The 12,891-nt window shown below is 39.6% G+C and overlaps 1 protein-coding gene across 1 annotated transcript in view; it reads right to left on the bottom strand.

Annotated features, from left to right (window-relative positions):
- Positions 1–12,891, bottom strand: part of osbpl10b (oxysterol binding protein-like 10b) — a 69,381-nt gene that overhangs the window by 14,935 nt on the left and 41,555 nt on the right. The window contains exons 7-8 of the mRNA XM_059339893.1: positions 3,692–3,859; positions 659–1,181 (exon numbers count right to left, since the gene is read on the bottom strand). Coding sequence (XP_059195876.1) covers positions 659–1,181; positions 3,692–3,859 — 691 coding nt within the window. The remainder of the gene's footprint in view (positions 1–658; positions 1,182–3,691; positions 3,860–12,891) is intronic.

The following is a 12,891-nucleotide window of genomic DNA, read 5'->3' as shown; positions in this document are numbered from 1 at the left end:
CAGCTCGTAGGATGTATGGATGTCTGTGTGGTTGTTTAACAGCAGCCTGCTGTTGGTTGTGTAAGATGTAATTTCAAAATAAAAACATTCATAACAACACTCTGTTTTGGTCTGACATTTTTCCAATTAGAGACTGCAGATGGTCCACAACATACGAAGCTGCTGTGTCAGAGGGCTGCAGGGATTCAATCAGCTGAAGAAGAAGCCTCTCATACGGTCTACAAACAGCTGTGAAGGTCAGATTGTGGAAACCTAGAGTCATCTTACAACAACTAGTATAGTAAACTAGTAAGCTAGTATTCTTGTTCTTGTATTGTCATATTTTTTTCTAAAATCAACCTTTTTGATCCATATAAATGTCTACTGGTATTTGATAATGGTGTTTGTTTATTTCATGCAACATTATAATAAAATTGCTAAGGATTTCAAACGTTACAATGTGCTGAAAACATGTAAAATGTCCTTGGGCATCAAAAGTTAAAGACCCAAAATTCGCCAAAATACTTTAGTGCTATGTGCACTGTGCAGCGTATGAGCTTTCAAAGCCAGGGAAATAAATATAAACATATGGTCATGTCATATAAACATGTTCCTTGTGCAAAATATTGCAATACTCTGAAAACACACTCTTTTTAAAACCAGCTACATGCTCTCTTACCTTCCCCGACCATGGAGACTCCAACAGACATGCCCATGAACTTGCTCTTGGTCCAGACATAAGTGTTGACACACATCTTTTTCTCCTTACACTCACAGTAGAAGCCTGATACAGGCGGGTGGTGGGACAACTGCTCTGCCACAAATCGAACACGATAGCAGTCTGAGTGTCTTCTGCTGCTACCATCCGTCCCCCTCTGTGGGGACCCAGGAATGGTAGAAGTGGCTGTGGGTGCTGAGTGGGGACCAGTACAGCTGGTAGTCCTGAGAGGTCGGACGTGGTCCCGAGGCACATACCAGGAACAGTGAAAGTTCTCACCCAGGATAGGGTTGTAGGGCTTCTTGGCCACAGCACCCTTCCGGCCCTCATGGAAGGCAGTCAGGTAGTACTCCACAAATCGGACAATGCGCTCCTCTGGTGTGCAGCCGGAGGTGATGGAGATGAACATGTCGGGATGAGACATAAAGTTGGCGTACATCTCGAGCAGGGAGCGCTTCTCCAGGATGAAGGTAGGGAGCACCACCTAACAAAGGACAGACAACAGAAATATTCTGTATGATCAGTGTGCAGAATTAACTTTTGTCAAATGTGCTTGGATTCTTACATTCTTCAATTAACATTTATATGACACTGAAGAACACATGACGAAACATGATGCCACCTTGACTGAATCCTTTGTATCAGGCAGAAGATTGAAACTGTACACATTTTAATTACTTTCATCAACATTACAGCAGCCTATGAGATCTTTAAAAGGTAAATCCTACCATTATTGGCCCTCATTTCTCAAACAAGCGTAGAAACGAGTGCAGATCTGAGCGTATATTTCGTCTTATGACAGGGTTCACGTGTTTATTAAATGTTTCTCTCCAACCAGCGTGAGAATGATCGTTCGTTGATAAATGTGGCTGCTTAAAACAAGCAATTCAATTTCATGCCCTAATATATATATATATATATATATATATATATATATATATATATATATATATATATATATATATATATATATATATATATATACCCGATTCAGATGGCTCGGCTCAAGAGTTTAGGACACCGAAGGACACAATACGGCAAAAAAGAGGATTTTTTCCCCTTAATGATGTATAGTGTGTAATGTTATCACACATTCACGCCTATTACAGTTTTTGTTGAGTTTCACATCAACTTAGAGACTTAGGCAAAGGGAGACAGCCTGTGGTGAACAGAGTATACAGAAAATCCTCCCTTGAGTAAAAGTAGCCTACCACTCTCATAACAAATGACTCAAGTAGAAGTCAAAATAACCATTTGAGAATTGAGGTATTAAATCTAACTGAACTGAATAGCATCATGTTCATCACATGGCATCCCATTGTGTTGATTTAAATCATGTTGAATTGCAGTGCATTGCAAGAGTGTGGGAATCTTATCATATCACGTGGAGTTGCTGCACGTGCAGCCGTAATGTATCGAACGAAATTTAATGCATCGATATGTGTATCACATCGACTTCTGACCAGAGATGAACGTTCCAAATATCCTGTCTGAATGTCAGAGTTGTGTGAGCAAAGCCCTGTAAAGTTAACACACACACACACACCAGCAAAAGCTGATGAATCAATAAGGATTCATCATGGTAACTCAGACACCCAGCTGTTTGCTGTTTGACAGTGGCATAGTGTATGTGTGTGTGTGTGTGTGTGTGTGTGTGTGTGTTAGAGAGAGAGTTTTAGGCAGCAGTAGAATCAATAACACAAAAGTGACCATTCTTCCTGAGGGGACTGACACCTGAACTGACCCATATACTGTAGGACCACAAACAGCTTCAGTGGTAAATAAGTAGTGGGGTTTCCCCATTGGCCTTCAGATTAGATGAAATCAAGCCTGTTACACAACCTGACTGTGCATGTGATAACACCCTCAGTCCAATTTGGTGTTTTGGTAGAGGTCTACCAGAGGACTAAAGACAAAACATTGATCCATGTCACGCTGCAGCTGCACGGGTCAATACGGACATGGCAGGAGCAAAGGGTTGATGGATAAAGGGAGAATGGTAGGTCAGATGGGCAGATGGTTGCCCACATCTATTTCTATATTGACAGAGCTGATTCATGAGGATGCCCCCAGCCCCCCTCCGACTGCAGGGCTTCAGGTATTTGAGGTCAGAATCCCCTTCTGCTGCACATCGTCAGCACATTATTCCTGTGATCCAGAGCAGTGGTCCATCAGTAATCAGATTGAGCTCACTGGTCTGAAAGAGTTGCCAAGATCACATGAGCAGAAGACATCTGACTGCTAACTAAAACCAAAACCCATAGAGCAGAGGGGTGGAGGAAAAGCATGTGTTAACTAAAGGCAGAGAGATACAAAAGAACATAAGCATAGACCTTGTGTATTATTTACTGTACTGGTCCAGATAGACACTAGATTTAGCACTACGCTGTTAACAGCTGATAATGCTGCAGAGCTTTGTTTTTTCTCCTATTTGTGCTGGTCTGCACTGCTGGGCTGGGTGTATGAAGATACCAGCTACTCTCTTTGTTATATGGAGAACTGCTTGAAAAAAAAGGACATGGTCCCTATTGTATTGAGCATAGTGTGTTCACTAGTGTGTCAAAAGGATAGTTAAATGCAATGGTTGAATTTCCACATTTTGGGACTAATAAAGGAATCATAATCTTAATCTTAAATTATTAAATGGATACTCTGGCTGACAGGGGAAAAATATAAACTCACAGCTGAGTAGCAACAATAGAACATATAATTAATTAAAAAAAGTCACAAAACATAAAAACAACTGATTAAAATATGTTTTAAAACAAGCCGGTAATTATGTTTATCCCCAGTACAATACTAAACCTGTCCTGATTTACAGGAATACTATACGAAGACAGACATAATTAAATAAGTGAACTAGTGTTCGACATCTTTTTGTTTTTGAAGACAACCCTAACCCTAAATCAGAAAGCTTGGATGAGGGCTTTCTATTTCATGGTTGGTCTTTCACCATTTTAAACCTGAATGATGAAGGCAGAACCAGGGTCTTACCCGTGTGAGGTCCATGCCAAGTTTGAGCTGGGACAGAAGGTGAAGCATGATGCTTCGCTGGTCATCCAGAACTCCCAGGTCCTCCTCCTCCTGGTCCTCTGTGTCTGTGGTCTCATCGCTGGGGTCCTGGGTTTCTAGAGTGCTGGTTTTGTCCTGTTGCTGTCCCTGCTGCTGAAGACACAAATACCCATCAGTAAAATTAGAGGGAAGAAAATATCATTCTCTTGTATAGCTAGTGAGTCAGGAATCTGTACAAGTTTAGTGCCTGAATCAAGCAAAATGGCAGCAGACATTATTGTTGAGTGGATTCTGACTCTGCAGCAGGAGACTGTTTGACCCTTTGTGTTGTGCACACATTTCTGCCAGCAAGTCTATACTTACTGGAAATAGTATAGCAGACCTACTGTACTACAGGGACAGAAACAGATATACAAATACATAATGAACATGTCAGTAAGTTACATTATGTATTTAGAAAGTATTGCTCAACAAACACTTTCATTTTGTATCTTTTAACATGCATACTGTCTAGTCAAAAGTATGTGGATAGCCCTCCGACATACCTTTTTGAAAAAATAAATACATTTAAGACTATCGTGGTTCTGGCTTTGAGGCGACAGTTTGGGATTGACCTTTTCCTGTTTCAACACAACAGTGGCCTTGTGCACAAAGCCAGGTCTGCAAAAAGATGTTTTTCTCATTTTGGTCTGGAGAGACTTGACTGGCTTCTACAGAGCCCTGAACCTCACCCCATCCAACATCTTTGGGACAAATAAGCAGGCCGACTGCCAGTGGCGCATTCTACCAAAAATTCCAACAGGGGGCGCTAAGCGTGGCTGCAAAAACCTTTCTGTCCATTAATTTCAATGCAAATGAGAAAACTTCTCACTTGAATTATTAACTCAGAAATGTTTTTTAGGACAACACTATGGTCTCAGTCACTAGTGAAAAAAATATCCTTCAAGACAATTTGATGTTAATAGTGTAAATAATGGCCCCATTTAGAAGAAAATAGAAGATAAAGAATCATATGATTTGGGGCGTGGCTACCTTTGATTGACAGGTCACTAACAAGGCGAGTTGTCATCAGGAGAGAAGCAGAACAATGCATTTCCATGGCAACGTGTCAGTAAAGTTATATAAAACATTATATAGATATAAAAAAGGATGTCTCATAACTTTGACCCTTTCACTGTGTTTTCAATTAAAGACAGTTTATTTGAACGTTTTGTTCAGTAAAAATGTCTTGTTCAGTGTTTGGTTGGACTAACAGACACTCCATGGAGTCGCTGTTCATTTTTCTGATGTCAGTAACATACATTTGGTTTTTGTTTGTTGCCAAAATGAAAATCCCAGTTAATGCTACAGTTAATGCTAACATGAATCAGCAGCAACTTCTTTTAGTCAGTTTGAGGTGTAGAGAGGCGTGTAGTCAGTGTTGTCAGATCCCTCGCGCTCCTCCACAGTCCAAATATGGTCTGCTCCCTGTACTAGAAACAAGATGGAGAGAAGTGTAACGCTGAACTCGATGCCTCAAACGGCCACAAACCAATGGGTGACGTCAAGGTCACTACGTCCATTATTTATATACAGTCTATGGTGGAAAGGCTTCCAGAAGAGAGGAGGCTGTTAAAGTTGTAGATTTATGCTCATGGTTTGTTTAGAAGTCACATATAGCTATATTTTTCAGGTGTCAACATACTTTGCCCAGCAATCTATGTCATTTTGACTAAATAATGGCAGTAACTGCTCATGAAGCAGGCAAAGTTAGCATTTTAGCGGCATGGGGTCTTACCTCTCAAACTCAATGAGTATTTTGAATGGGTTTTTGGTTCAGTGTCTGAAATAAGGTCTGTGGTTAACATGAGCTGAAGAGACGTTCGTGTCTTGTTGGTCGACATAAAATATATTACTAAATACCCCCAATTGTGAATTTTAAAGTTTTTACATGTCCTTAAAAAGTGGCTAAATGAGACTACAGTGGTTGTTGGGGACATTAAACTTCATCACGCAGGACAGGGATGGCAACTTTCTCACTAGTCTGCCTTACAGCCTCTATTCATAAAAAATGATGTTAATAATTTATGAGGCTACCAATTCGCTAGCTTGTCAAAGCCGCTGGCTAGCTTGTCAGAGACTGTCTGAAGTATAGTCATGTGACCATGGTGTAGTTCGCTATAGCATAACATTAACTTTTTACTTTTGCCGGCTACATTAACTCTTCAAACATCATAAAAGTGTTTTTTATTTGTGAAGATTATCCTGCTGAACAAAACATGAAAGCATCAAAACATGTCTATGACACACAGCTCATTTACTGTCATGATCCAAAATTCAATGCAAAAATCCCATAGACGAATTCTCAATAGATCCCATAGAGATGCTAAATTCCGGGCTGGCCTACAAAAATATAACATTTTGTTTGCTCTCTATTGGCTTTAGTTTAATGGATTGTTTTAGGTCAACAGTGTCATCAGCTGGTTTAGACATCTCTAACGGCTATAGTTTGGTGTGCTGTACATACTCAGCTGGAGCATGGAATCTATCGGCTGATCAGAAGATGAGTTCACACCAGCCTCTGCCCTCAAATCTTCAGATAAATTACAAATTTCATGTCATCGAACCCTTCTACCTAAATGAATAAGGGAAAGATTCCTAAAGATTACATTTAAACAGTCCGACATCAAATGGGGAAGCTGCAGCATCAAATTGGAATCATTTCAATTTGAATGTGTGTTTGTTCTTAAAAATAGGTTTTGGTTAAAACTACCGAGCTTAAATTCCTGAGTTTATTTTGACTTTCCTGCCCAGCTGTTCAGCACTATAGAGCAGCTGAGGCTAAATACAGATGTGCTCTTATTGTTGATAATGCATAATGTAAGAAGGAGCAGCCGTGTCAGTACAGAGGGACTCAAAAGACATCCTTTCTCTGTCCCACTGATATTTCTGATTTAGTTTGATTAAAACTGTCAGGTGTGGAAGAAGGAAATAGAGGATTGAAAGTCATACAGGCAGACAGCTTAGTTTATGTGAATGAGTAACGATCTACTTCTATAAAGCGCTTCAAATGATCACACCTGCCTACGTATGACATAATAGTTATGCACTATTACTCACAGCAACATACTATTCAAGTTCAAGTGAGACTTGAACACACACAGCACTCCAGCATGACAGCTGCTTACTTTATCATCTTTGTTTGGGTCAAGGATATGCCATGAAATTAAGCTCAGAGGAATGTAAATTTAAAATAAAGAAAAAGGTATAATAAATGAAAAACACAAGGACAGACACTGTACTATCACATATGATTTAGGCGTAGATATACACACAGAATGTGTCATATCTCACCACTTTAAAAAAAGCAATAAAAAGAATGACCTGGTGCCATGTTGGAGGTTTCAAATATTGAATAAAGTTAACAGTAAAAGTTGTATTAATGTTTGATAGAACTGGGCTAGCCGTTTCCCAACAAGTGGCCTAACAAAATCTCCGACCTAAACAACATAATATACTGTTTGTCCACACCACCCATAACGGCACATATGAGCATTTTTCAGAATGACCCATATGAACGTTTTGTGGCTCACGGTACAGAGAGGAGAGTTCCAAAAATAGCACACATGTCGTAATACACACCCGTAGTGTTCGTGATTGTAAAAAGGCTACAGTTTCTGTGAATTTAGGCTACAAAACCACTGACCTAGGTTTAGGAGAGAAAAAAATCCCGGTTAGGAATTGTTAAAGACAGTTTAAACAGGTTAAGTAGTTACGAGGGTGACGTGAGCCATGGAAGTTACGTGAAAAACATAAGATTTGCATTTACTTTTGTTTTCACAGGGGACACAAACCCCGTTCTCCTGGGTCAAAGTCTGCCGTTTGTCCACATCATCTGTCTGTGCCATACAACAATGTTACATCACTGTTGGACAATAAATCTGTTTCATGATGTCACAACTGGCAAGGTTTCAGGTAAAATGATTTCATTGGAGCTTTGTTATCATGGTTATAACAGCGTTATTCTTTCCCCATTAAAGGTGGGCGAAGATCCACCTCTTTCCGCCCGGCTCTCCCTCTGATTAGCTTACCCTGATTTTTTTACCCTAACCGTAACCAATCTCACTCCTCATGTGGTTGTTAAATTAGTGAATGATTGTTGTCATATCATGGCAGTGGTGGAAAAAGTATTCAGATCCCTTACTTAAGTAAAAGTTCTACTACCACACTGTGAAATTACTCCACTACAAGTAAAAGTCCTGCATTCAAAACTTACTGAAGTAAAAGTACAAAAGTATCAGCATCAACATGTACTTAAAGTATCAAAAGTAAAAGTTCTTGTTATGCAGAATGGACCCACTCAGATTGTTTTATATATTCTAAATATATGATTGGATTATTATTCTTATTAATGCATTTATGTATGCAGCATTTTAATTTTCTCAAGTTGGGCCTCATTTTAAGTACTTAATATCATTTTTGTCTAACTTTAATTTTATCATGTTTTTTATGTTAAATCTTGACCTGAAAAGTAACTAATGCTGTCACTGAACATAAGTACAATATTTGCCTCACAATGTAGTTGAGTAAAAGTATAAAGTAACATCAAATGTAAATACTCAAGCAAAGTACAAGTGTCTCAAAATTGTACTTAAGTACAGTACTTGAGTAATTGTACTTAGTTACATTCCACCACTGGTTATATCTTATAACAAAACAAAAACAACAAGTTGTCAGTTGGACACAGAAAACAAACACCATCCCAACATCCCTTGACTTATTTGCTCCACTCATAATTACTATGTCCACAAAATCCATGAGCGTTTTGGTTATTTTTCCTTGGAAGACAGACTCCAGTTTCCAGCCTCATATTCCTCCAGTCTTTGTGCAACGCAAGACTCAATGTGTCCTACATCTACAGTATCACTCTTACCCAGAGTGTGACCTACCCACAACAGTCACTGTCCCTTTAAGTCTGAGCATCTAAAACAGGAATATATTTCTATTCAATAATTCAACAATCAGGTTTACTCTGAGATTATGTAAGACTGTGCAGTATGACGGATAAGCACTGCATGCCACACACACAGTCGCTTTCTCTCCCTCACACACACACATTCACATTTTCTTATCTGTGTGTCCAGCTCCAGGAAGTTTATTACAAGTTGTAAATGGCTGTTTCAACTGTCTGCCGACCCTGACACTTACACACATACACACACTTTCATATACTTACAATAATGTCCTGGAGACTTATCCAAACCTTAACCACTGACCAAAAAAAGATACTTTTTTTTTTTTTTAAAAAGAAGCTTTTGAAGCTTTTAAATGGGACACAGCGTTTTCGCCATGATGGACAAGCTGTCCCCAATTAACTGGTCTTCAGTCATAGATGCAACTCTGAAGTTACACACACACACACACACACACACACACACACTTGGCCGTACACTCTCGGATGCAAAAACATGCAGTATAATCCTGACAACTTTTATGGATAAGCAGTTACTATTCATCCACTATCTGGGTCAACATTGTAGTTAAAAACATAATTAACTACTATAACAACATGAGAGCATGCACATACATGCACACACACACACACACACACACACACACACACACAGTAGGGATTCTACACTCACGTTGTTGGGCTGGCATGAACCCATCGCTGACTTGTTGGGAGTCCTGCTGGATTTCATGTCCACCATCCAGAGAGAGACAGACAGAGAGACGTGGGGACAGACGCTGGCTGACGTCCCAGCACCGATACTACCACAGCAAGTGACAAGGAGAGCCAGCTCTGCTTGCTGCACTTTTCATAGGCAGATTAACAGTGATGCTGACAATCCTCTCTGTCTCCATCGGCCTCTCTCTTTACATAAGCCCCGCCCCCTGCACATACACACTGTGTTACATCAGAACCCGTCCTATTCCAATGCCTGCTTCCCCCCTCACTCACTCTGTTCCCTCTCTCAGTGCTCCTTCCCTGCCTTCTCTACTCATTTGCTTTTATGCCCTCTTTCTGAAGTCCCATCCCCCTCCACCTTCTATACCTCGACCACCCCTGGCTACACAGTACTGTGGTACAGTCTGTGTAATTACCACTATGGAAGCCACTGTAGGCTGAGAGCTGAGTGCAGCTGCTCCCTGTGTCCTTAATGTCAACTCTGCAATGTTGCTCTGTTGTTAAGTTCTTTGAAAGAAAAAAAAAACAACATTTTTGAAGCCTCAAGGAATGGTCCTGTTTTATTACAACTTGAGTCTTTTTTCATAGTTTTGCCACATTATTTGGTTTTAAATATGATGACATCACTAATGCATCTTTCGATGTATACAGTAAGTAAAACTACTCTGGCACTTTGAAGCAAAATCTCAGTAAGGCAGAGAAGAATAAGAAGAAAACCATGACTCACGTCTGAACAGGCACCATACCTTGTTGAAAAGCCTGAACCCTAATAAAACGACCTTATCACCATTCAGAATATCACTTGTAAGCTTGAGTCTCAAACCTTTGAGTGGCATTTGAAGGAAAAGACTGAAACTGTGGTGAAGATAAGAGAGTCGCTAAAGCAAATAGACTAGCATCAAAAGGAATTAGAGAGGACGTGGACACGTTGAAGAACACTACAACAAGGCGATGCAACTGAAGGAGTCCGGTCTGGAGAATAGAAGGCACAAGTGGAGATTTGTTTTTACGCCTGAATGGAGTCAGCAAGAGAAGAGAGGGGAAGACCCCAGAGAAAAAATGATTAAGATCCTGACCACAGTTCTGCCAATCAAAGCAGATCATCTTGCAGTTCTCAGTTAGAACAGTCTGTGACCAAACTGCCAAGATTTGTAACGAGATGAAAATCAGCTTCAGGGAAGACCTCAGGTAAGGGGGGCTGAGAAGGGGCTCATCGACAGCCTAAGGTGGAGGTAGCCAGGAAAACAAGAACTTAAAGCCTGCCCTGTCACTGACCAAAAGTCATATCCCGATATATTTAGGCTGAATATCGATATACGATATATATCCTGATATTTTTATCGCAGTGAGAGCAAATGTTCAGTCAAAGCCAAATCTGACGATGATGATATCACAAGTAGTTTTATTGAAACTGTTTATTGAAGTGAACATAAATATTGTATAACAACAGGAGTACCTTTTTAAAAAAAAATCAAAGCTCCATAAAGTGCACATTTAAATAAAAATATATCTAAATTTAAAAAAAGCCTATGAAATAAAATTGGCCAATCTTTTTCTGAAATAAATCTATTTATATGAGAAAAGAAGAACGAACATTACAAAATAACTAAATATGACAAACCCTAGTAAGGGCAGCAGAAAAATCTATCACACTTAAATATCACACACTTAATATCGCCCAGCCCTAGTTGTAAGCTAAATATATATCTATAAATCCAGGAATGTTTGTGTGTGTGTGTGTGTGTGTGCGTGTGTGTGTGTGTGTGTGTGTGTGTGTGTGTTAGTTAAGTTTCTGGGTTAGGTGCTGCAGCATACAGTGCTGAAGATGAGCTCATATTGTGGCTAAAAGATTTTTAATAGCTTTGCTTTTTGCTATTATGAAATTGTAGACACGATTTTGACTCTCAATAAATATAAATAGCTGTTAAATTATACCCGATGCACTGACAAATCATCAGTCAGTAATATGTCAGTCATCATCATCAAACTTCAGTGCTCAACTTAGTGCACACTTACTAAGTGCGTCACATACAAATGAAAGACTTGGGGAGAAGTAAATCTGACTATAACATAAAACAAATAAAGCATTAAAACTATATAAAAGTGAGCACATATTAACTGTAGTATATATATTAATGCTTCCTTTACTGAAGGGCTGTAGTGTCAGGAAGCTCAAGTACACAGTTGGGGATCAACAAGTAATGGGATAACGCATGTAATTATATTAAAGTCTGCTTGTTGTTTTGGGCATTGCTCCTCTAGATTGACAATAAAGCTCCCTTTTATACAGAAATAAAGAAAAGCAAAAACAAGTGCCTTAACTGAAGAACGTCCACCAGAGACAATCCTCGAGACGGAAGACAACTGCGAGGTCACCATGGATCAACCTCAAACAAGTGAGGCAGAGAGTGAGAAGCAGCTCAGGTTGTTAACCTGCTGATGGTTAGAGTGATGACCAGGGGTCATGCTCTCCAGCTCTGCAGCCAGGATGAGTGGGTCACCCACACTAAGAGATTGGTTAACCAGACAAAAACATGAAGGACTCAACAAAAGCCTGTAACTGCCTCCAGCCCTTTGATCATGTGAGACTGAATTTCTGTATGAAAGTGTAAGAGTTTCTTTTGTCAGGAGAGAACGCTGAAGGACTTCTTAGGCTTTGATTGATCACACCGGCTTGCTGCATTTTTCTTCAGAGACTTAGAAACACTCAGTTTTTTTAACAGTATTTTTTGGAAAGAAACTGCACCTACAGTAGTATTACTACAGAACCAATTGTGGACACAGACATTGTTCAGTCTGTCCAAATCCACATCAAAGACTTATCTGCAGGTGAATGGCAGTCCAGTCATGGCTGTTTCTTCAGGTATACTGGCTGCTTGCTGTGATTTGGACAATTAAACATTGAATTATATTTTTGATGTCATGATCATGAAAATTAAGTTATCTAAACATTTTGTGTAATCAGTGCTTTGTTTAATTTAGTGAAGTTCTATAAATGTGTGTATGTGCACTCTGTGTGTGTGTGTGTGTGTGTGTGTGTGTGTGTGTGTGTGTGTGTGTGTGTGTGTGTGTGTGTGTGTGTGTGTGTGTGTGTGTGTGTTTGAGAATGAGAATGGGCATGTGTGCACATGGAGTGTAAGTGAACGTCTATCCCCCTCCTCCTAATCCTTCTCATATCCCATGACTGGTGTTTATTCCCAGCGGGCTGATCAGCTGAAAACACATGACTATTTCCCACTGGGGTTTTTTTTGTACCTTTAAAATAAACTTTATAAACTGAAGCTGTGACAAGAAATCCAAACACAGGTTATAAGGTTACATGATTTCTAAGTAGGCCTGTTCAGGGTCCAACACTGAATCTAAAAGGGACAAGTTCACTTTTTGTAATGTCTCATATAATATCATGGTTGTAGTACGATTTTGTGTTTATTTTTGTGAAACAGTGTACGTCTTAGGACTTAGTAAACTATTCTGATAATGAAGTGAAATTAAATCAAAAGACTTCAAATGTGAC

This window comes from Centropristis striata, chromosome 8 (assembly GCF_030273125.1).
Source record: "Centropristis striata isolate RG_2023a ecotype Rhode Island chromosome 8, C.striata_1.0, whole genome shotgun sequence".
Taxonomy (NCBI): Eukaryota; Metazoa; Chordata; class Actinopteri; order Perciformes; family Serranidae; genus Centropristis; species Centropristis striata.
The sequence above is the reverse complement of the archived record's forward strand: the minus strand, read 5'-3'. Positions and strand labels throughout refer to the sequence as shown.